General features: G+C 42.0%; 1 protein-coding gene and 2 long non-coding RNA genes across 4 annotated transcripts; all 3 read right to left on the reverse strand.

The window, feature by feature from the left end:
• Nucleotides 1–12487: 12487 nt before the first annotated feature.
• On the reverse strand, nt 12488–13122 carry LOC134197786 (structural maintenance of chromosomes protein 5-like). Its single transcript, XM_062667136.1, has 4 exons — nt 12951–13122; nt 12828–12889; nt 12684–12763; nt 12488–12606 (listed from the first exon to the last, which is right to left on the reverse strand). Exons 1-4 carry the CDS (start codon nt 13091–13093, stop codon nt 12550–12552), a joined length of 342 nt encoding a protein of 113 aa, XP_062523120.1. The 5' UTR covers nt 13094–13122; the 3' UTR covers nt 12488–12549.
• Nucleotides 13123–21351: 8229 nt separating this feature from the next.
• Nucleotides 21352–22030, reverse strand: LOC134197599 (uncharacterized). 2 transcript variants are annotated; one of them, XR_009972681.1, is made up of 3 exons: nt 21690–22030; nt 21536–21627; nt 21352–21474 (listed from the first exon to the last, which is right to left on the reverse strand). It is a non-coding gene; the product is annotated as an uncharacterized LOC134197599 (long non-coding RNA). The 2 variants fall into 2 exon arrangements; XR_009972682.1 differs by having other exon boundaries at nt 21352–21477.
• Nucleotides 22031–22034: 4 nt separating this feature from the next.
• Nucleotides 22035–22532, reverse strand: LOC134197600 (uncharacterized). Its single transcript, XR_009972683.1, has 3 exons — nt 22447–22532; nt 22266–22359; nt 22035–22204 (listed from the first exon to the last, which is right to left on the reverse strand). It is a non-coding gene; the product is annotated as an uncharacterized LOC134197600 (long non-coding RNA).
• Nucleotides 22533–22931: the final 399 nt, after the last annotated feature.

Below are 22931 nucleotides of genomic sequence, written 5' to 3' on the forward strand. Positions count from 1 at the left end.
ATCAAAGGCATGCAACTTCAAAGTGTCATCTAGAGCCATGAAACCTAGCACTTGGTCAGGCATCCTTGAGCTAGCTGCAGTGGCAAGTATCCTTTATCAACCTGTTCGTGCAGTGTATTCCAAGACATTTGGTTTGGCAACACAAATACATGGACATGTGTACCAACCTTGAATTATTGCGGCAACCTATGATAATTGTCATGAATTGATCCACTACAGCAACCATCAACTAGATCTGAATGGGGAAACATATGCCTTCACCCAGACCACTTTGTTCCTTGTGCTTGTATATCCAGTGTGGTGGACTCATGTTGGAAAAAGATGTGGTGGGATGTGTATGCACACGTTCGCTTGAACGTGTCATTGCTACACTCCTCGAGGAGGTTTTGCAAGGTCTTTACTCCCAAGCAGGTGTCCATTGGACCCAGCAAGAATGTATATAACCCTTGTGGTTGAAACTTTTGGTTTGTGGTTGAAACTTTTGGTTTTTGGTTGTCTCACAGCCTCGACATTTCGAAATCAATTGCATGGAGCCACCTCACACCTCCATCAACAGTTGTCCATCAAATTTAGGCTTTATAATTCTAAGATGGTTTTAGAGAGACTAGCATTCGAGAGTAGGGAAGATATTTTTGGGTTAATTTGAGATAGTCGTGTTGGAGTTGGGGTTGGGAAACTATAGTAGAATAGAGAAAATGTGTTGACATATATTAAATTGACAGGACATGATGTCCGGTGGTCAGTCAATGACTATTTCGCACACTGCAGTACTACTGAGTACGACGCGTCCTACTGAGTAGACAGAAGTCTGTAGTAGCCACTTTTAGCCTGATTGCTTCGAGATACGTACAGCCAGGTCTATTCAAGAGCTTGGTCTGGGTTGTAGAAGAGCGAAATCAAGGCCACCATTTTCCATCTACCTGCCTCCACACTTCAAGGTCGCAGCACTCTGCAACCTCTGCAAAAGAAAAGGAGAGCCGTAATTGAGAAGCGGGAAGGTAAGGAAGACTCTCGTGCAGAACTAAAAGTACTACAAATGGCTAGGAGAGGTCAGATTCTTGATGACTCTAGATGACTCGCCTCTTGATCATCATGTGTAGTAAATGCAGTCGTATGCATTACAGTATACTGTACAGTGAAGTCAAACCTTGTGTCAACGTGAATTGAACGTATGAACTTCAACTCATTTTGTTCTCTTTCTCACAGCAAGAGTTTGCATGAACTCACCAGTACACTGTGCCACTATTGTTGATAGTATTCGACATTATTATAGCATCATTATTTGAGACAACCTCAGATACGTTTTGACAGCACACGCACTCCACACGAGTATGTATCCATCATCTCACAATGGCCGCAGCTGCACCTGTGATGGTTGTTTACTTACCCGAATGTGCATCGATTACGTTTGCTACTTCTACTTCTACTTGCGATAATGACAGGCTATCGGGTAGCCTGTCCTCTTCCAAGGCAACAGGCGATCTCAAAGCTTCAGAGACACTGTCGCTGAACTCGAACCCGTGTGGTGTAATCACTAGATAATGGCTCCCAGCAGATCTTCTTCATCTTGCGATACATGCAATGATGGAACATTAACATCACGTAAAAACCTCCAGAGAGCTCTACAGAAGACTCACCGTTTCTGCTGTCACCTCTACCCTAGCAGCGTTGCCTTGGATATGAAGATGTAGTCATTTTACAGGCCGCTGACTATACAGACGCACACGCGTCTCCCCTCAGTGACGCCACACTACACCACACCCATTAGAACAGCTATAGGATGCACTCTTGCCGTGGTTTTTGTATAGAGCAGTCACTGAAGCACCTGACAAAAAAGGAAAGATCCGACGGTCGAGCTGACCTGACAAAGTCAAACAGATCCACTCGCTAAGCTTTTCCAAGCAATCCCAAGCAGCTGGGAAGGATGTTCCTGAAACAGCATCTAGTAGACAATATTTGGGGCGGAGCTTCTAGAGAATGCACAATCTCGAGGGTAACATGCACCTTTCGCCGATCTCGCTGTACACGAAGTACATGTTTCCGGGTCGCTTCTGGACCGTGGATCATCTTGCCGTTGACTAGGCTTTGTAAGTAAGTTTACTACTTACCATTTCGTGCATCTTGTGAGAGACTTTGCCTGCATAGAGACGCGTAGGAAGCCATTTCTTGAGTAAGGCTTCTCGAGGTTAAGAGACTACTATTCAAGCTGAAGACGCCTGATTCACACTCTGAACAGACACACGTGGAGTGGAAGCACAGACTATTCATTGTCTAGAGATGGATTAGTTTTAGCAAGTGAAATCATGCCTCCTGGGAACTCATTTGGGGACCAGACATGTAGGACATTCCGCATTGCTTCTGGGCAGTCTAGCGTGCTTCTGTATAAATGTGATTGGCCAAGTCGAAGATGTTACTGTGATACCTTGCACTCGATAGGTACTGACGCAGATCAGAGTACAGTGCACGTACACTACAGTCTGTTTATTAGCACTAGCTGCCAGCCGACAAGTCCCAGCAACAGTTATGTCTAGAGTAACACAACACACACGCAGTGCCTATTCCATAGCTGTAATGTCTAAATCAGAAAGCAGAGGCTGTTCTACTTCATTCACAATTGCAGTTGATCAAGACATGTCTAGATAGATAGTCTAGTGATATCCTCTAGAAGTGAAGATGTTGATTGTCGAAAATGTCACTGAGGCTGAAGCTGATGGTTTACGTCAGATAATTGAACAGCAAGCAATGAAATAGTGGAACTTGAAAACAAGATTAGAGTACTCGAGCAAGACCTTGCATCTGCAAAGTCTGAGTTGCAAGGAATCGCTCAACACACTGCCAAATGATAAAATCAAGTTTTACAACACATGTTTTGTGTCGAGAAATGTGCTTGATACAGTGTGGAGTTGGATTGAACCAGTAGCCAATACTTACTCTGTATGTGTAGCAAACAAAGAATCAGGCCAAGGTACATCAACTGATGTAAGCTCATGAGCTCGATCACCGCCTTCCACAAAGGGTTGAATAGGCTAGACGAAGTCTTGCTGACTCTAGTTCGACAAGATACACAGTTTCACAGTTCCAGAGTTCAAGAACGCTAGATGGGGAAACAAGTCTTCAACCACACAGTGCGTCATGTTCGGTTACCTCGAATGGGTTCCCCTACTGCAAAATCTTCACCTGATAAACTTCCATTGCTAGGCAATGAGTAGTCTGTCTTTCCACTCCACGTGTATCTGTTCAGAGTGTGAATCAGGCAACTTCAGCTTGAACAGCAGTCTCTTACCCTTGAGAAGACGTACTCTCCTACGCGTCTCTACGCAGGCAAAGTCTCTCACAACATGCACGAAACGGTAAGTAGTGAACTTCCTTACAAAGCCTAGTCAACAGCAAGATGATCTATGGCTCAGAAGCAGACCCAGAAATGTGGACTTTGTGTGAAGCGAGATCGGCGAAAGGTGCGTGTTACCCTTGAGATTGCGCATGCTCTAGAAAGCTCTGCCCCCCCCCCAAATATAGTTTATAAGTGCTGTGCCCTAAGCTTGGAAAATCCAGGACTGCTACCACAAGGAAAACTTTGTAATGCATCTAGAACTTGTGCCTGATTAACACATAAAGCTCTTCTAGTACTGAATCATCTAAAGCAGAGACGCATCCCTGTGATTGTAAGGAACGAACAGCGTCTCCATAGTGACCTTCTCGAGCCTGAAAAATTACACGTTTTGCATTCAATTGGGAGATCAGTGTTCTCCCGAGGCATCTCAAGACATGGTGGCCCGCCATACCTTGGCTAAATTTTACAAGGACATGCCCATTCCCGCCATCCCTTGGCTAACGCCACCACGCCTTTACTTATGCCTGCCACGCCTTACTATCTATGTGTTAGACAAGAAATGGGAGACCAGTGGTTTGGGTTCTTGTATCTATGATTAAAACACCTGTTGTTGTTGTGGAAAGTCCAAAAGCAACGTCATAGGTCATAGAAATTGGTATGTCCAAAATATGCTTATGACGCAGGGGTTTCCCTATAGCGTGGCATGCCACCTTGCGCTGTGGTGATGGTGCTATGGTGATGACTGTATCACAAATGATGGTTGATAAGGAATGCCAAAAGTTACTTAGGGCACAGCACGTAATATTATCTGCCCAAAGCGTAATTACTTGAGGGCAGAGCAGCATCCAATTATCTACAGTGTTACAAGTCTGTCACGCATTGACCTGACATTAGTCCCAGCTCACCACACCCACAGCTTTGTAATTGGCATTTCTTCAAAGCCACCCTTGTACACATAATCCTGTAGATAACTAGGTGCTTGTCTGCTGTCAAGTAGATTTGGCCAAATAATTAGGTGTTGTGTAGTCAAGTAACTTTTGCTTTCATTGTCAACCCTCATTTGAGGTAACCCAGGGATGCCGGTCCAATTTTTGCCCGGTGCCAAAAATGTGGCCCCAATAGCGTTTTCGGTGCCACTGTTAATATCAATATTAAAGACAATTCAAATTAATATCAATGGCAATGTAATCAGTTTTCTATTTCAACAATAAGCATCACTAAAGGACATTATTATTCAGCACCTTATCAAAAGGAAATGTGTCCATTCCTCTACTGTCTGAAGCTATCGCCATAATCGCGTTTATCGTACGTTGACCAAGCCTATTGCGAGAACAATTCTTTGTTATATTCATCAAGCTAAATCCACGTTCAGCTTCAACGCTATCCGGCGCTAAGGAATACAGGAGAAGGGCCAACTTGCCTATTTCACAGTAGTTCTCGCACAAAACTATGGTTTAATAACTTACAAAATTCAAAGTACTGTATAATTAGAAATATTAATTATTAGCAGTTGCTTTGCTCCTGGGGCCACATTTTTGTTGGCTGGGGCCACATGTGGCCCCATCTCCATAGCAACGACATCCCTGTAACCCTTTACTATGTGTGAGGTCTTTATCATTCTTGTTTAGTGTACCCTAACAGATCAATTTACAGAGTGTAACCACTCAACTGGAATAACAATATAAAATTTCACACTATTTACTCACAGGACTACTAGTATGCATAGTAAGCTGTACAAGATCTCTTATCACTTCTGACTACAACAGTACATCCCATGATAAGTTCATTCTCTGACAGCATTCCAATCAGTTCAGGTCTTCAAGCAGGTGTGACATGTCTTCCATATCCTACAGTGGCTTTAGGGTGGATACTGTTAGCAAAGATCTGTACCCACCAGAGGCTCCTATGAATTTGTTGTGTTGTGCTAAAAGACAGTAATGCATATCACCTTGACCTAGTGACTATCCATGTGGCATGTGTTCCTACCACGCTATCATGACATATATGTCAGTGGCGACACCAATAAGTCTGACAATCATTAATTAATTAAAGTTACTTCTTCTGTTTAAGATAAGATCTCGGTGGCTAATAAATATTAATAAAATGCCACGGATGTTATTAATTCCTGGGGAAACCCCTGTGACGTTGTTTGGAATCCAATCCCACATCATTTGATTGCGTATTCGCCCACATTCCAATCCATAGGTGAGTCACGCCCTCGACAGCCGTTTGTGCCGTGGAGTCGTTATTGGTGCATTGAGAGAATACAAAGTCGCAAGACAAAGTACATCCATGCGTCGAATTGTGTTGTTGAAGTGATAGTCCAATTTCTCGTTCTTCTAGTGGCGCTTTTTTCTTGAGCAAGTATTTTCATAGCTAAAGTTGATCAAAACCAACAGAAGGACGTGCCTCTCAGAGCAGATAGATCATTGCTGTGGATTTAATTACTAAGTGATCCTCTTGTTTGCTAACTGGAATCTAGACAGAGCTCTTAGTCTGTGGTGGACAGACAAAAATCTCCACACAAAAAAACAATGACATAATCAAAGCAACCTCGACCTCTGTCTATTGCCACCAGTCGTAAAGACAACTGTATGCCATCACTAATGGAGGAATTTGAAGTTTGAGGATATGATCAACTGAAATAGACTGGTTAATTGTTTCAGTATATTTTATCTAATTGATCCTGGCATACTGTATCTAAGAAATATAGTGTAAATCCACTTTCACAAGCATCTGCCACTCAGGACTTTCATGTACAAAGCAGCTTGTTAGTCTCGTACGCATACAGTGCAATGTGAATTAAACAAGTGCCAGTGAATACTACACAATTCCTGTGGTTAACCTATACCTTGTTATGAATTTTTCTGCTTTTGCTGTCACAAGCATATTAGAAGCTGCACAAGGAGACTGCAGCACATAAGGTAGTTTCCTATTATGAGTAGATAGCAAAATGTAATAAAAATTTGGCAAAGATTGCCAAAGAAGCAGTATTAGCATTAATTATAATATTATTCTTAGATGTTGTATTAGGAAAATGCTCAAACGATTAGAGTATTAGTCATTCAAAACACATTCAAAGGTGAACTAGTATTTATGTAAAACGTATTTAATTATTAACTTAAAATAAATTTGTGACAGTAATTCAAATCAAATTTGCAATACATTAATACTTTTGTCCAATCAAATCTATTGGATGTCCAGACATTTTCCTGTTTGGCTGGACATATGTCCCGAGCAAGTGGGAAAATTATTTCAAGCACTGTTTATGCCTTTATTCTGTCGGAATCCTGAGATAGCTCTCGCACTCTCAGTTTCATTAGCCTATGAGCAGTTTGCCAACATATGCTGCAGCTGCTGGTATATTACTACATGTACATGTTACGGTACGACAAATGTCCCAATGCGAGCGTCAAAGCGGCACGTGCTTCAGTACAGTACAGCTATTCACCTGCATACCGAGAAAGCCATTACACACGGTCTGCTATAGTCGTCATTTGACGACCTAGATGACTTCGTTAGTCACCAGTTGTAAAATTTAACTCGTCAAATGACAACTTGACAATCTATTTTTCGAGCCTTCCTAACTACACAATGATGTCACTTATATTTTGTTTGATGCTTTAGCGTAATTATACAAAATCTAAAATTAAACCAGAATTTGAACTAGACATGTGCATTGTCTACTGACTGCGCACATGACACAATAAGGCCGAGTTGTTCGACAGTGTGCTTCAGAAGAGGATAATGATGATTCATAGGAATCGACAAAAGGTAGTAGAAAAAGGCCCAATGACCCGGTGAGGCAACCTCCCACTAAAGAAGTAAGTTGGCACTTTCACAGTCCTTTCATGTACTTTGGTTACACGATTCATGTACAAATTTAAACTAACTTTTGATTTTTGCATTTCAGTAACCCTTTAATCTGAACCTAATCTAAAACACGAGTCATACAGAAATTGAATGCACAGATTTATGTGAACTACTGCAAGACCCCTATTTGTTGCATGTCTGTTTGTCATTACCCTGGGGTCAGTGGGTCTTTCGGCCATTTAAACTTTCAAATTTTCAATTTTTTATCCAACGTTTTAATTTTCTTAAAATTTGTATTACATTTCCAAATTTTATTTTTTCAAATTTATAAATTTTTAGGTGCAGTATAGTAAAAATTGCTTTGCGATGAGAAAGCTGATGTAGTTGTATATATGAACTGATCGCTGGATTTGAACTAACAGAAATTGAAAGCGCATCCGTTCTCTCAAATAATTTGAGTGCACCAGAAAAAGAAAATTGGAAGAACGAGTAGCAGTGTACGCGGTAGGGGGTCGATTGAAGGGTGTAGGGGTGTATTCCAACGCGTGCTGATTCGTTGATTCAATTAAACTAGGCACAGTTTCTGCTAATCACATCAGCACGTTTCTGCTTTCTTCTGTACTGAGTTTCTACACCTGTACGCCGCTTCAGACAGTTAACTCAAACTGCTATTGTAGCTGAAGGCGCGTCTATGCATTGTCGCGTCATGAAGATCTACAAGCATGAACTAGATCTACTTGTAGTTGAGCGTCAAACAACAAATTAATTAGCATACTGTGCAGCATGGAGAAAACTACACTAGAAGAAGATATAACATTCAATTCGATCATTATCAAAATTTGTGTTGAACAACTCATATCATCAACAGAAATGCAATTTGAATTAGAACTAACTATTATAGATGGAGATATTATTAATATCATCTATTCAAACTATTTCAAAATATTACCACGACCAGTATGTACAAGTTTGTATGTGCAGTTTTACTTCAAAAACTGTACACTTGCAGAAGTAGTGATTAGATATGTTCATACTATGAGCCGATTTCAAATAATCAAAGCTCTGGTATTACATGAAGATAACATCCAATCCTTTCATATTAATATTTGTGTTGAACAACTCACAGTGTGCGAAATAGTCTTTGACTGACCACCGAACATCATGTCCTGTCAATTTAAAATTTGCCAGACATTAGAAATGTCTGGTCGGACATTCCAATCCTGGCAAATACTACTTATCACTTACAATTCATCATATATATATATATATATAATATTATATATATACGTGTATATAATTATCAATTTATTTTCTCTAATCTCCTATAGTTTCCCAACCCCAACCCCAACACAATTATCTCAAATTAACCCAAAAATATCTTCTCTACTGTCAAATGCTAGTCTCTCTAAAACCATCTTAGAATTATAAAGCCAAGTTTGATCAGAGATGTCCCCAGCATACAAAAGGCATGGCGCTCCACCATGCCTTGGCTTCCACTTGCTACAGGTCCGCCATGCTTTGCTGTATGAGTAGGCAGTGATTAGCTATGAAGACAATGGACTTGTATTTGTATTTTGAAAAGCGGGAAGTTGTTTCAGGCTAACAAGTAGTTTCTGGGATGCTTGGTTTGAAGATAAGACCAATTAGGACAAAGCCTGCCATATGGTATGAACTTAATTGTAATATAAGTACGCAAAGATAAACAGTGGTGGTCTTGCACTCTGCCCACTATTTAGGTCAGTATCTGATGGTAACAAACGAAGTCTGTAGATGTCTGGCCTTCCTATCCTATATAAAGGGAGGTTCTTAACTTCTTGAGGTCTGGAAATTTTCCCACTCGCATTAATCTAGCTATCATGTGGTCAAGCACAGTGAACTAAGACAGAGAGAACCTTTCTTAAAAAAAATGATAAACCACTTTGCTCCTTTTGTGCCTGAGCATTCTGTGACAACAGTTTGTGGCATCTCAGCGTAAGCAAACCTGCATCAAAGCTTTTGTGGTGCGACCATAAAAATTGGAATGGGCGGGACCAAAATTTAAGGTGGGCGTGGTTATTTCCGCCTGCCTTCCAAAAATCCTGGGAACACCCCTGTTTGATGTACAACTGTTGATGGAGGTGTGAGGTGGCTTGGCTAACAGTCAGGCGGTTATGCAGTGCTGATCTCCATGCAATTGATTTCGAAACATCGAGGCTATGAGACGACCAAATAACGAAAGTTTCAGCCACAAGGGTTATATACATTCTTGCTGGGTCCAATGGACACCTGCTTGGGAGTAAAGACCTTGCAAAACCTCGAGGACTGTAGCAATGACAGGTTCAAGCGAATGTGTACACACACTGATCCCACCACATCTTTTTCCAACATCTAAGTCCACCACACTAGATATACAAACACAAGGAACAAAGTGGTCTGGGGGAGGCATATGATTCCCCATTCAGATCTAGTTGATAGTTACTGTAGTGGATCAATTCATGACAATTATCATAGGTTGCCGCAGTAATTCAAGGTTGGTACACGTGTCCATGTATTTGTGTTACCAAACCAAATCTCTTGGAGTATACATTGCACGAACAGGTTGATAAAGGACACTTGCCACTGCAGCTAGCTCGAGGATGCCTGACCAAGTGCTAAGTTTTATGGCTCTAGATGGTACTTTGATGTTGCATCCCTTTGATAAAAGAGTCATATGCATGTAATTAGTACAACCCACCTGACAAATTACTAGTCTGACTAAAAAGTGGCCATTGTTTGAGATAGCAATGAAGAGAGAGACAGACTTTCATAGCCTCCTCGACTCTGCCCTGCTTGGCTACAAACCCATCCGCGTAAATTTCTGCGTGCCTGGTCTGCAAGCAAGCCCCTCCCCCTTTTGATTTCCGTTGGTGTGTCCTACCCAATGAGTTTTGGAACGTCTTCGTCCACATATGCACCATACCTCTAGACGTGGAAACTGCAATCGTTCTAAGAACATGCACTACTCCTACGCTATACGCTACGCTAGTGGCAGTTTCTTAGTTCAAGGACTTCTTGCTATCCTATCAACCTAATCATCTTCAGGTTCTTATAGCCCCTACAGAAAACATTACACGCAAGTATCTCTGAGTTTCCTATCCTGCCACGTTCACGGTGTACGGCCCGTGGCTGTCCGCTGCATTTTGTTGCGCACATCGGAGCCCAAGCATGTGTACTTGAGTGCCCACCTCTGGGATTTGACAAAATACACATTTAGCTATACAGTACACGTACGACGCGTGGCTGTTTGCATTAGTTTCATGCACAAATTGCAGAAATCAGGTGTTGACATGACACTGGGATGTGCAAGGATGTGGGTTGCTCATACGGAATTCCACACCTGCTGCTACGCCACCGGACAAAATGTCCGGCGAAATCACACATGGCCGGACAAATGCTTTGTTCGGTCGGTAAATGTCCGATGTCCAGCCGTTATTTCGCACACTGACTCATGTCATCAATAGAAAACAATTCGAATTAGAACTATTATGATTAAAAGGTATCTCTACCAGCCACTTGAAGATAATGTAATTCATTAGCACTTTGCAAGCAAAGTGACATCCAAATAACTATTATAGATGAAAATATTAATATCAACTATTCAAACTATTTCAAATATTACCACCATCACAAGTTTGTATGTGCAGTTTTACTTCAAAAACTGCACGTTTTCAGAAGTGGCGATCAGATATGTTCATACTTATAGGCCTATTTCAAATAACCGGAGCCCTGGTACATGACTACATGAAGATAACATTCAATTTTGTTTCAAACTTAAATATTTGTGTTGAACAACTCAGATCATCAACAGAAATACAATTTGAATAAGAATTCCTTTGATTAATTAAGTAAAAAAGCCATTGAGAATCACTGCAATATTGAACCTTGGAAACACAAGCAAAACCCAATGCAGTTGCTTCCAACTGACTGAACAGCGTGCGAATTATCTTTCTTCACGTTTAATTAATAGCGGGCTGCAGCTTCTTAACAGGGTACGTATACAAGTTCAGTGCTGGATCCAGGAATTTTTGAAAGAGGGGGTTCACCGTTAGCAGTTATCTAGAGCATTACTAATTTTCTCTTTTCTAATGAAATTATTGAACCACGCCTATTGGAAAGAGGGAGTTTCAACCCCCTTAACCCCCCTCTGGATCCAGCCTTGGAGTTGCATACTAATTTGTATGCCGCGCTGTACTGTAGATGCGAGCTTTAGAGTTACTGCATGTCTCTAGTTGTTGAGTTAGTTTGGACAGCTAGAGCTAAGGTGATACGTGTAGAGTCATATATCAATTATCGGACACTCCCCAATATTGGACACTGGCGTGCATGAGACAATATTTATTTTTGCGAATAAGAAATGAAATTAGCGCAATGAGACTGGCCTGTGAGACTACAGTGTAGTAGTTTTCTCCACGCCGGCGCCACACAGTACGCTAATTAATTACAAGTAGATCGAGTTCATGCATGTAGATCTTCATACATAGACGCGCCTTCACCTACAATAGCACTTCGAGTTAACTCTCTGAAGCAGCATACAAGTGCAGAAACTCAGTGCAGAAGTAAGTAGAAACGTGGTGATGTGATTAGCAAAAACTGCACCTAGTTTAATTGAATCAACATTTCAGCAAGCGTTGGAATGCACCCCTACACCCTCCAATCGACTCCCTCCCGCGTACATTGCTACTCGTTCTTCCAATTTTCTTTTTCTGGTGCACTCACATTATTTGAGAGAACGGATGCGTGTTCAATTGCTGTTAGTTCAAATCCAGGGATCACTTCATATATACAACTACATCCGCTTTCTCGTTGGCAAAGCAATTTCTACTATACGGCACCTAAAAATTTGTAAATTTGAAAATGTAATGCAAATTTTAAAAATGGAAACATTAAATAAAAACTTAATTTAAATACTAAAAATTTAAAAATTTAAATTGCAAAATTTGAAATTTAAAATGGTCAAAAGACCCACTGACTCGCCTGCATCCAAACAACAGGCCGCACTGATTTCACCATTATGCCATTTTTTATGTAATGTGCACGTGCTATACAACCACAGCACGTGGATCGTACGTCTCAACTTCTTCCCTTTCCAAAAATTTTACGAGATGCTCAACCACGTTTTAGTACCACAATATAGTGTAACGCCAATCTGTTGATTCTGGTGTCACGTGACCCACCCACATGAGCCGGGGGGGGGGGGGTGATGAGAAACAGACATGCAACAAGTAAAGGCCTAAACTGTTATTGCAAAGAAGGTTCCTTTTAATTTAACACACTCAGAGTTGTCTGCATAAAAATGGAAACTCAGAAAGCTTTCTGTTTAAAACTAATTTACTAAACGTCAAACTAAAAAATTTATGTACAAACAAGATATCATTATTAACTACAACTCACAGTTCTAATTCAATACTTGCTGTGTCATAACCGTGTTTCACATAGTCTCCAACCTGCACAACATATTTAACGGAGCCAAGACAATCAATTACGGTAAATGCTCAAGAGCAATTCAAGAATGTCTGCCCACCTCCCTAGCTCGTCCCAAAAGACTAGTCGAGCCCGCTAATCCAAGACACATCGCACACACCAGAGACGACTTGCCTGTCCCTAGAGCAAGTAACATTGTCATGTAGTTTGTATGTGTCGGTGTGCCATTATCCATTCAATATACCGTTCGGTCCCAACACAACGTTCAGCTTAGGACCAGGATAGAAAGTACAGCTGTCATACGTTCTGTTAAAAATACACGCAAGACTAGAGACTAATCACGCATTCGCACGTGTCTAGAGCTTACACGAAATGCTCCATTGAAATTCGCACAATGGAACCACAAACGGAATCTCCCGGCTTCCAATCATAATCTGCAGATGAGAATCGAAATTTCTTAGCTTTAGACGTGATGACGTTCTTCACTGAGGCTCGGCGTCGTTCTGACATTTCGTGCAAGTCTCCCGCGCGCGCTTGTTGCAACTTCTAACGCACGTTAACTAGAGTCCCGTATCTAGTTTTGGATACCGTCTACATTCGGACGCGAGATCTTGGTCCAGCGCAATTGTCTATGTATGAAATATAGGGCAACGTAGAGACGTTAGGTAACTATTTTTGATCCGTGACAATCAACGGATTTGGCTCATTCTAGCGAGAACGAGACTTGACTAAACCACGCCCTACCTCTAGACCCGGACAAATACCTCTAGGCCTCTCGTGTAGAGATGCCAAAGCACAGACACAAACCGAATGTATTTGTTGCAGTAGCCTAGCATCTCATCTTCCAAACAACCGTATGGGCAGCGTTGTCGTGTTTCGGGCGTAGCCGTGGTGTAGTCGTTAGAGTTGAGTGAAGTCACGCCCTTGTTTCGGTAACCCGAAACACGCTAGATTGTCATTTTTCAGGCACTCTGTAAGGAATTTGAGCATAGAATCTCGACGTATAGTGCTAAAATCAACTTTTAACACATGTTTAGACATGTTTCTACGTATTACTAGCCAATTTCTCATCGCTCCACAGGGAATCCGACAGAAAATCTTGGTGGGGTTTTCTTGGGTTTCTTGGGGTTATAAGAAAACCCTTCTAAAACGCTGCAGGATTAGTGATATAATTACCCTGGCGGGGCCATAAAACCCTTTCAAACCCCACAAAACTCCTTTCAAAGTTTTGAAGGGTTTTTGTCACTTACCACTATTCGTCTTAAATAGCATATCCATATAATTTTGTATGGAAATGTCCTTACTCAGATTAATTAAATCGGATAAATATAAAATTTGATTAAATCAAGTCCTGCCTTAAATTAAATTGGCAGAGTGTACCTATTTGTAGCATATTGTCAATTGATTAATTAAACTAGAATTTAAAAACTTTTTCTCTGAAAAAAGAAATAGATGTAGGGATTGTATAAAAAGTAACAGAAACAAGATCTATAGATAATATGAACCAAAGTCAGACATCATTAGTGAATCCTTTCAACCCCCAAAGAGTGAAATGTAGGGAGTGTGGGGGTTGAAAGGATTCACTAGTGATGTCACACACACACACACACACACACACACACACACACACACACACACACACACACACACACACACACACACACGACATGGACACACACACACACACACACACACACACACACACACACACACACACACACACACACACACACACACACACAGACACACACACACACACACACGCACGACATGACACACACACACACACACACACACACACACACACACACACACACACACACACACAACACACACACACACACACACACACACACACACACACACACACACACACACACACACACACACACACACACACACACACACACACACACACACACACACGGACACACACGGACACACACGGAGACACACACGCACACAGACACACACACACACACACACACACACACACACACACACACACACACACACACACACACACACACACACACACACACACACGGACACACACGGACACACACGGAGACACACACGCACACAGACACGCACCCACGCGCACACACAGACACGCACCCACGCGCGCGCACACCCACGCACCCACGCACTCGCGCGCACCCACGCACTCGCGCGCACCCACGCACTCACACGCATTCACGCACCCACGCGCACGCACCCCCGCCGGCGCACTCACATGCACGCCTGCGCACACACGCACACACACACACACACACACACACACACACACACACACACACACACACACACACACACACACACACACACACACGCTCGTAGCTCTGAAGCGACGGTGTAAACACAGCTTCATTTGCTAGTAACAATAATAATATTTATTTCTATCGCATCACACACAGTAAATGCAGTTCCCCACTTATTATTACTTACCACTAATAAATGAAGCTGTGTTCTACTGACTTGAGAGCTACGAGCATATGTGCATGTCTGTAGTTGTGTGTGTGTGTGTGTGTGTGTGTGTGTGTGTGTGTGTGTGTGTGTGTGTGTGTGTGTCGGCGGGGAAGGGTGTGGACGAACAGACTACTTTATAGGTTTATTACATCTGACAGCCGGTGCACTGGGCTAGCTTGCACTTGTACTGTACCATTTAAACACGTAAGGGTTCGACATGACAACCATGAAATGCCAGTTTCAAAAGCGACAGCTTCTTCTTCGTCATCATTGTGTCGGTGTTATTGGGCGCTCACTCATACGCCGACACTTGCGCTCGTACACGTGACCGCAAGCGCGTCTGATGAGCGTCTTGAACAAAAGCTTCTACACGCGACCGGCTTGCACGCACGAAGTCTTTGATTTGCGGCTTAGAGAGGTCGACGTTTAGACACGACAATACGGTAGCTCTAGTCAACTCACTTTGTGCGCAAAAATTTTATCGTCTATGCCTAGCAAACGTACGTCACATTCAACGTCGACATTTCGTGATGGAAGTGAGCCGAATTTGCTTTTGCCTTCTGCTTGAAAGTGTTGGTGTTCCAATTACGGCAAGGAAAGGTATATTGCGTCTGCGATTGCGATGGCGTTGAACGTCGCTACTTCTAGAGTAATACGCACTTTCGTTTGCTAATGCGATTCAAAAGCGCGATTCTTTGCCTAGCTAACTGGTAGGCTTTAATTAATTAACTAAGGTTTTTCAACCACAGCACGTGTCAAGAACTCTTGTCACCTTGTCCGTACCTAGGCAACGTACACTAGAGGGTAGCAGGAGCTTGTGATTGGCTGCCTGGTTATTGTTTGTTAACAATTGCTTACAACAATTGCGGTTGAACGTAAGTAGGGTAGCGGGTTCAAATCCATTCTAGAAATCTTTTTTCTTAGGTGTTTCTTTTTCTATCATCAAAAGAATACAAGTCGGCTTATTCTACGTCGTTTCCCAAAGTTTTAGCTTAGATATGCCTTAGTCAAGGAGTTATGCGTGACGAAGGAGGAGGAGGAGGAGAAGAAGAAGAAGAAGAAGAAGAAGAAGAAGAAGAAGAAGAAAGAAGACAAAATCCAGCGAAAACTCCGAAATTGACGAGCGTTTTTCTAGTTCTGAAGACAAGTTGAGATCAATTCAGAAGTAGTCAAGCGAAGTTGAACTTATAAGCTTTCCTATCTGTCGTTTTCAAGATATTTAGCAGCGTTTTAAGGTGATTTCTGGAGGTCTAAAATATGACCACGCCCACACAACCTTGTTAGTCCCTACATACAGGGTACTACCGTACCCTGTGATAAAATAGATATTAAATAATTATTTAATCCCACCTTTGACATAGCGCGGGTTTCAAGGTAGCATGGGTCACGAGTATATTTGAATCATTCATTTATTACTATTTAGCTACTAGACCACAGTACGGTTCACTGCAGGCTTTTAGCTAGGTGATTAGAATATCTACGAAAGTAATGTCCTCATGGTGATCAAAGGCTATGTGGTTTGCTAGTCTGCTTTTTCACTTGGTTTCTGATGATTCTCTTGCCCAGGTGATGAATCTCTAGCAGCAGCTGCGGTTTCTTCCAGTTGAACCGTCATGAGCGACTTTTGGTTGAGCACTCAAGAGATTTTATTGTTTTCTAGTAAAAAGCAATTGTTGTAGCTGCAGTAACGCAGACAAGAAGAGACAAGAGGTACCTGTACTTGTATTATCGAATCTTCTCCAAAAGCCTCAATCTCAGCCCCATGCGCATTTGTAACATGAAGAAACTGTTGACATATTTGGTGAGATAGGCCTCTTCATCGATGTTTTCACCTACGTACAATACCAACAGGAAACGTGAGGCATCTGAAGTTGTTAGCGACAACCAAAGTGCCTACGTTTCTGACAGCTAGACCACTTTCAATCAAGACCATACAACAGCGTAATTTCATAGTTGAAGTCTAAGACCATTGTAGGTGACCACGCAGCAGCTACTGGAGCGACAAAGTATACCTTTTGAATGCGTGTACCCAAACGGCCAAACAGCGTTTCCGCATTTCTGCTGATAAAAGGGAAGCGGAATCACAAAAAAATGGTCTAAACTGAGACACCTTTTGTAAATCTGTGTTGATCAGGAGTCGGAATTGAAGATTTACAGAAATGCAGAAAAGCGGATATGCCGATCCGCGCTCTACGGTACCAAAACGGCCAAACAGCGTTTCTGCGTTTCCTGCTGATTACAGAAAAACGGAATTACAAAAAAAACTGATTTAAAATCAGAAAATTTTTGTAAATCTGTGTTTGCCAAAAAGTCGCAACTTGCAAATTTACAAAAATTTAGAAAAGCGGATTTGCAGAACGGCGATCAAGGGTACCCAAACGGTCCAATGGCGTTTCTGTGTTTTTGCCAATGACAGAAAAGCGGAATCGCAGATACCTGCGCTGAACGATAAGTCCGAAATGCAGATTCGCAAACGCAGACTAGCAGAACGCCGTACTCAAACAGCCAATCGACGTTTCAACCATGAAGTGCAAAAACCATGCCTGTGGCAAACATTCTTCTAGAGGTGTGAGAAGCTTGTGCTATGAAGTGTGAGTACCGTCTTTTAGTTAACTTTACTAATCTAGTGGAACATCCTGGTGGCCAACATTCTTTTGCAGTTCTGTTACTTCCATCATGGACAGTGTGCCTGTTGAAGTTGTCCAAGATCTAGTACAAAATAGGAAATGTACTCACAAGAAAGTCTATGAGGAACTTCGTAGATTGTATCCTGGCAAGAAATGGTTGTCTGAGCGAAGTGTTAGACGCTTCTGCTCACAGAACAGTATTCAACGTTTCCTAGACGACAAAGCGGTAGCAGAAGTTGTTTCGACCACGGTGTCACAGGAAAGGTTGGTCTTTATTCAATGTAGTTACGTTTAAATCTGTATATCTTACATATTACAGGTTGGTCATACCTACGGTCGAAAAATGATGAAAGGCTCCTTGGCAGAACAAGGGGTCATAGTGTCACAGCGGCGTGTAGCTTCAGCCATGCGTCAGGTAGCTCCTCATCCCTACTACCAACGACGCCATATACCATATCATGCTCGCTACTTTGGTCACAAGATTCAGTTTGACCAAAACGAAAAGTTGGTCATGTACGGTGTGACGTACGTTCTTTGTCGGGATGGCTACTCGGGAAAATTCTAGCAGGAGCCATTATGCCAAGAAAAAACAATTTGACCATTTATGAGACTGTTTACAGGTCAGCAAAACGTCAGGCTGCAAATTTCACTTGTCGGTGAAATGCGTGAATCGCAAAACGTCAGGCTGCAAATTTCACTTGTCGGTAAAATGCGTGAATCTCTATTTTTCCTTTAAGTCCGTTGTTCAGAAGTACGGTCTCTGGCAACAAGTGAGAGTAGACCACGGAAGAGAATTTTATCTCACCCTGAGAGTTAAAGAATTGCTAAGAACATCGTGAGGTGACACATCAATTGATGCTTACAAACAAACCCAGTCCAAGCAGGTTAGTAGTCTTTTTCTGTAAAGTGTTGGTAACGTATCCTGCCATTAAAAACTATCTACTAGAATTTGACAATCAAAATAATTTGGCCAGAGGTAAATCACCGAGTGTCATACCCTATAAAGAGGCATGCAAACTGGATGGAGATCAATGACTTATTTGATCTTGGAGATGAGATTACAAAGTTTTGTGTCTCATTCGTCTTGATGGATGTTTGTCAGGTTGGACTGAACCGTTTCATTGAGTCCTGGAATGCTCACTCCATGTCTGGTGAGATACTTTACGTATCTGTAAGTAATATTGCTGTTTGCTTATTCGCAGATAATTTATAGGTCCCCCTAGAAGTGGAATACCAGAGAATAGGGCTCTTACGGCAGTTGGAACTATTGCTATTGCAAGCCAAGATCTGCCAACTTGTGACGCAGCGGTATGAATTTTTGAAGCTCAAGGCAACCAGCTGACGCATTTTAGTTTATTTGGAACAGATCCATTACGTGATGATCTAGATCTTAGTCATCAAAGAGAGCAAATGTTTACGTCAAACAATCCATCTTTTGGCACAATATTTGGGCATGTAGGATGTGAAAATATGGCGTAAGAAAAGCTCTAATGGTCTTGCTAGATCTCCAGGATTTGCTTCCTAGAAATCAGTTTACATATTATAACTTTGAATTCATGTGCAAATATTTAGAGTGCAGACACCTCTCGTTCCTTCCACGTCTGGGACAGTCTTGTTCTTGACCACCAAAGAGCAGTACGTTGGTGTCACTACAGCTTTACTTTACGAATGGTAATTATTATTCTAGACGCACTGATGGCATCCGTCCATAGGCATTGAGATCTCAAACGTACAACTTAAGCAGGTTTGAAAATCATTTTGAGATCGGCACGCAGTCTGAAGGTTCGTTGACAAACGACGTCCAAGTAGAAGTAAGTCTACTATTGCAATCACACCAGAAGCCTCCTCTACTCGAAGCTGACGTCGGAAAGGTGGTCAGAGATGTCTTTGGGCGGAGAGTACAAAGAAAGAAGACAAAGCACCAAGGAAACAGTGTCTACAAATATTTCGGCCTGAAAAGGAAGCGTGTGAACGACGACATAGCACACGACTCTTCTAGGAGACCGTGTTCTTCTGACCTTCCTAGCACAAACATAAATGCAGTCGGCCTCCTTGAGAAAACACAGCAGCAAACGGACGAGCTGGAAAGTGAGAGGCAACAGCGACTGAACCTGGAGAGACAACTTCGTGAATTAGCTATAATTAATAACCTATAGTTAGAGACGTCTAGATTATTTCTTTAAACTTCCTACATGTACAGGCCGTCAGAGCTACGAAACATACCTGCTCTTTCACGATTTCTCAACGACTGAGGCATCCGGCTCGAGACCTCCGAGAAACAAATAGGCAATTAGCTACAACTACCTAGATAATCTGCATGTCATTATGTGACCATGAAACCGTATCTACATGACGTAAAATTCCTGAGGGCGGTCTGAAACCAGTCTCTCCACGGCGAGGATTGACAATCCGGGGAATGACAAAGGCGGGGAGAGACTGGCTCGAGTCTACTATTTACAAGTCGTGATGTGCCTCGGAATTCTAATACCTTGCTCGCGCTCACTGTCCCGACAGTGGGTATTTGATTTCTCTCTCAGAATTTGTAGTAAGACCAATAAGTTGTAGCCCAAGTTAATTCGCGCGCTGTTCATGAAGTCAGGGCTGTAAGAAATTCTTGAGAAACATTCTCGAGATTAGCCTAGGGATCTGTCTACAAGATTTACGAATTGCTAGAGCTAACTTGCACTAATTGTTCTGCTGCCAATTTTGTACGATCTTCACCAAGTCCTAGATCAGCAATGACTGCTGCGACTGTCTCAGACGATATTCGGGGGGGGGGCGCGGAGCTTCTAGAGCATGCGCAATCTCGAGGGTAACACGCACCTTTCGCCGATCTCGCCATTCAGGAAGTTCTCGTTTCCGGGTCTGCTTCTAAACCGTAGATCATCTTGCCATTGACTAGGCTTTGTAAGTAAGTTCACTACTTACCATTTCGTGCATCTTGTGAGAGACTTTGCCTGCGTAGAGACGCGTAGGAAGCCATTTCTTGAGCACGGCTTCTCGAGGGTAAGAGACTGTTATTCAAGCTGAAGTCGCCTGATTCACACTCTGAACAGATACACGTAGAGTGGAAAGACAGACTACTCATTGCCTAGCGATCGAAGTTTTATCAGGTGAAGATTTTGCGGTTGGGGAACACATTCGGGGTAACCGAACGTGACGCACCGTGTGGCTGAATTGTATCAATAGGACTACTTGTCTCCCCCATCTAGCGTTCCTGAACTGTGGAACTGCGTATCTTGTCGAACTAGAGTCAGCAAAAATTCGTCTAACCTATTCAACCATTCATGGATCACTACTAGCCCGCACGCTCGTAAATCGACATAAATAGCACGTAAATCGAATTTAAGATCATCGTATTGGAACCGTAAATTACGCCGATCCTACTCGTAAATAGACGTATTTATTTGTAAATGGCCACTTTACGGTCATTTACGTAGCAATTACGGGTCATTTACGATTGTTTTACGTAGGGTTTACGACTCGATTTACTCTAACTTACGTCAATTTACGTTGTGAAAACGGTTCATATACTGGGCATTTACGTAAAAATTTACGTCTAATTACGGCCTAATTACTTTTCAATTACGGTCATATACGTGGCAGTTACGTAGCATTTACGACTGAGTTTCCGTATATCTGCATGCAGTTACGCGAGAGTGCAAATTGCCACACCGATATGCAAATTTCCTTTATTATCAAAATAATTATGTTAATTACAAAATGATATAATACAAATTACAAAATCGCAAGTTAAATTATTAGACAGTTTTCTTGATTCCATATAATGTTTTCCTGCTGAATGAAGAGATCAATGATAATGTCATGAACGTACACATGTAGATAATGCTAATACATTTAGTGCCCTTGATGGCAGTTGTCTTCTTCTGCTTCCAGGTAGAATCGTCTTCCCATCGATAATTTGAATTATTTCAATCAAAAAAGAATCTGTATCAAAAAGATGTCTAATTGTAAGTCAGAGTATCTATATATAGCTATTTTTAGAATACCTGTCGTTTAGCTAGAAGTCCCAGCGCCACGAGGCAGCCCATTGTCATGATTGTTCAAAAGCATGCACCTGTTGCTTGGAAGTGGGTACGCTACCTGCAGCTGTCGCTAGCCCTGCAGCTTGGAAATCTATTTCACCTGTTACCACAAATTGAATTTAAATATTGTGATAATGAATTACAATTGTCACGTGCACGACAAATACGTAGTTCCGAGCTTGCAATTGGCGACAGCTGCAAGTTTCCCAAACCTTCATCACCAACTGCCTGTTCATGATCAAGAGGTGGATGTTGGGATGAGTACTGCGTTGGTAACGTGGCGCGACATACGGATCTGGAATTCCTAGGATGACGAGGCCGTCGCGATCCTCTAGATGCACACGGGACAAAATTTATCCCTAAAGTGCGTACACCAGTGCAAAACGATAAACACTTACGCTGTGTTACATTCATGGCGTTTTAGGCGCTGCCGAATGTCTTGCATAATACCAACTCTACAGTAGACTTTGACCACAGGCCTGACAACATATTTATGCCTACTCCATCATGATCACCAAAAACTTATCATGTTGACATTACTTTTTGAATCGACGTTTAGCTCATAGAAGCCATTTTGTACGTCTCCTCTAGAGAAGGTCTTGCCAATACTATAGGCAGCTAATCGGATTTCAGCCTAGAGAATGCACGATGTAGTCCACTTAAATCAATTTTTGTCAATCATACACTACATAATTAGATAGCTAAATTCTTAATTGCTTACCGTGTATTGCAACCGGTCTTTGTTGCCTTTCGCCAGTTTTAGCAAACCATCCATTCTTGGCACGAAGCGTCTAATGACAGCTCAACGCCTATCAACCGCAATTGTACACTGCGTAAACCCTCCCATGGGCGGAACCTTCATTTCACACAGATTGACGGCTCCATCAAACCTTGGTCTCTAGCCTTGTGTAGTACTCTGTATACGGCTTACACACATTTGCACGTACTGAACGGCGGTATTATTCTTAATTAATTAATAAAGATGCATGTTCAAGAGCTCCTATACTAATGTCAACTGATGGAGTGTAATCACACAGTGCACGGGTCATTATGACCTAGCGATGTTGCGTAAATCAACGTATCTAGATAGGACGTAAATAGACGTAACATACGAAGACACGTAAATCTTTCGTAATTTACGATCTTCGTAATTTACATCGCAAAGAGCATGCGCAAAGCTACAGTTGAGACGTAAAATACAACCCA

This window comes from Corticium candelabrum, chromosome 22, assembly GCF_963422355.1.
Source record: "Corticium candelabrum chromosome 22, ooCorCand1.1, whole genome shotgun sequence".
NCBI classification, from domain to species: Eukaryota; Metazoa; Porifera; class Homoscleromorpha; order Homosclerophorida; family Plakinidae; genus Corticium; species Corticium candelabrum.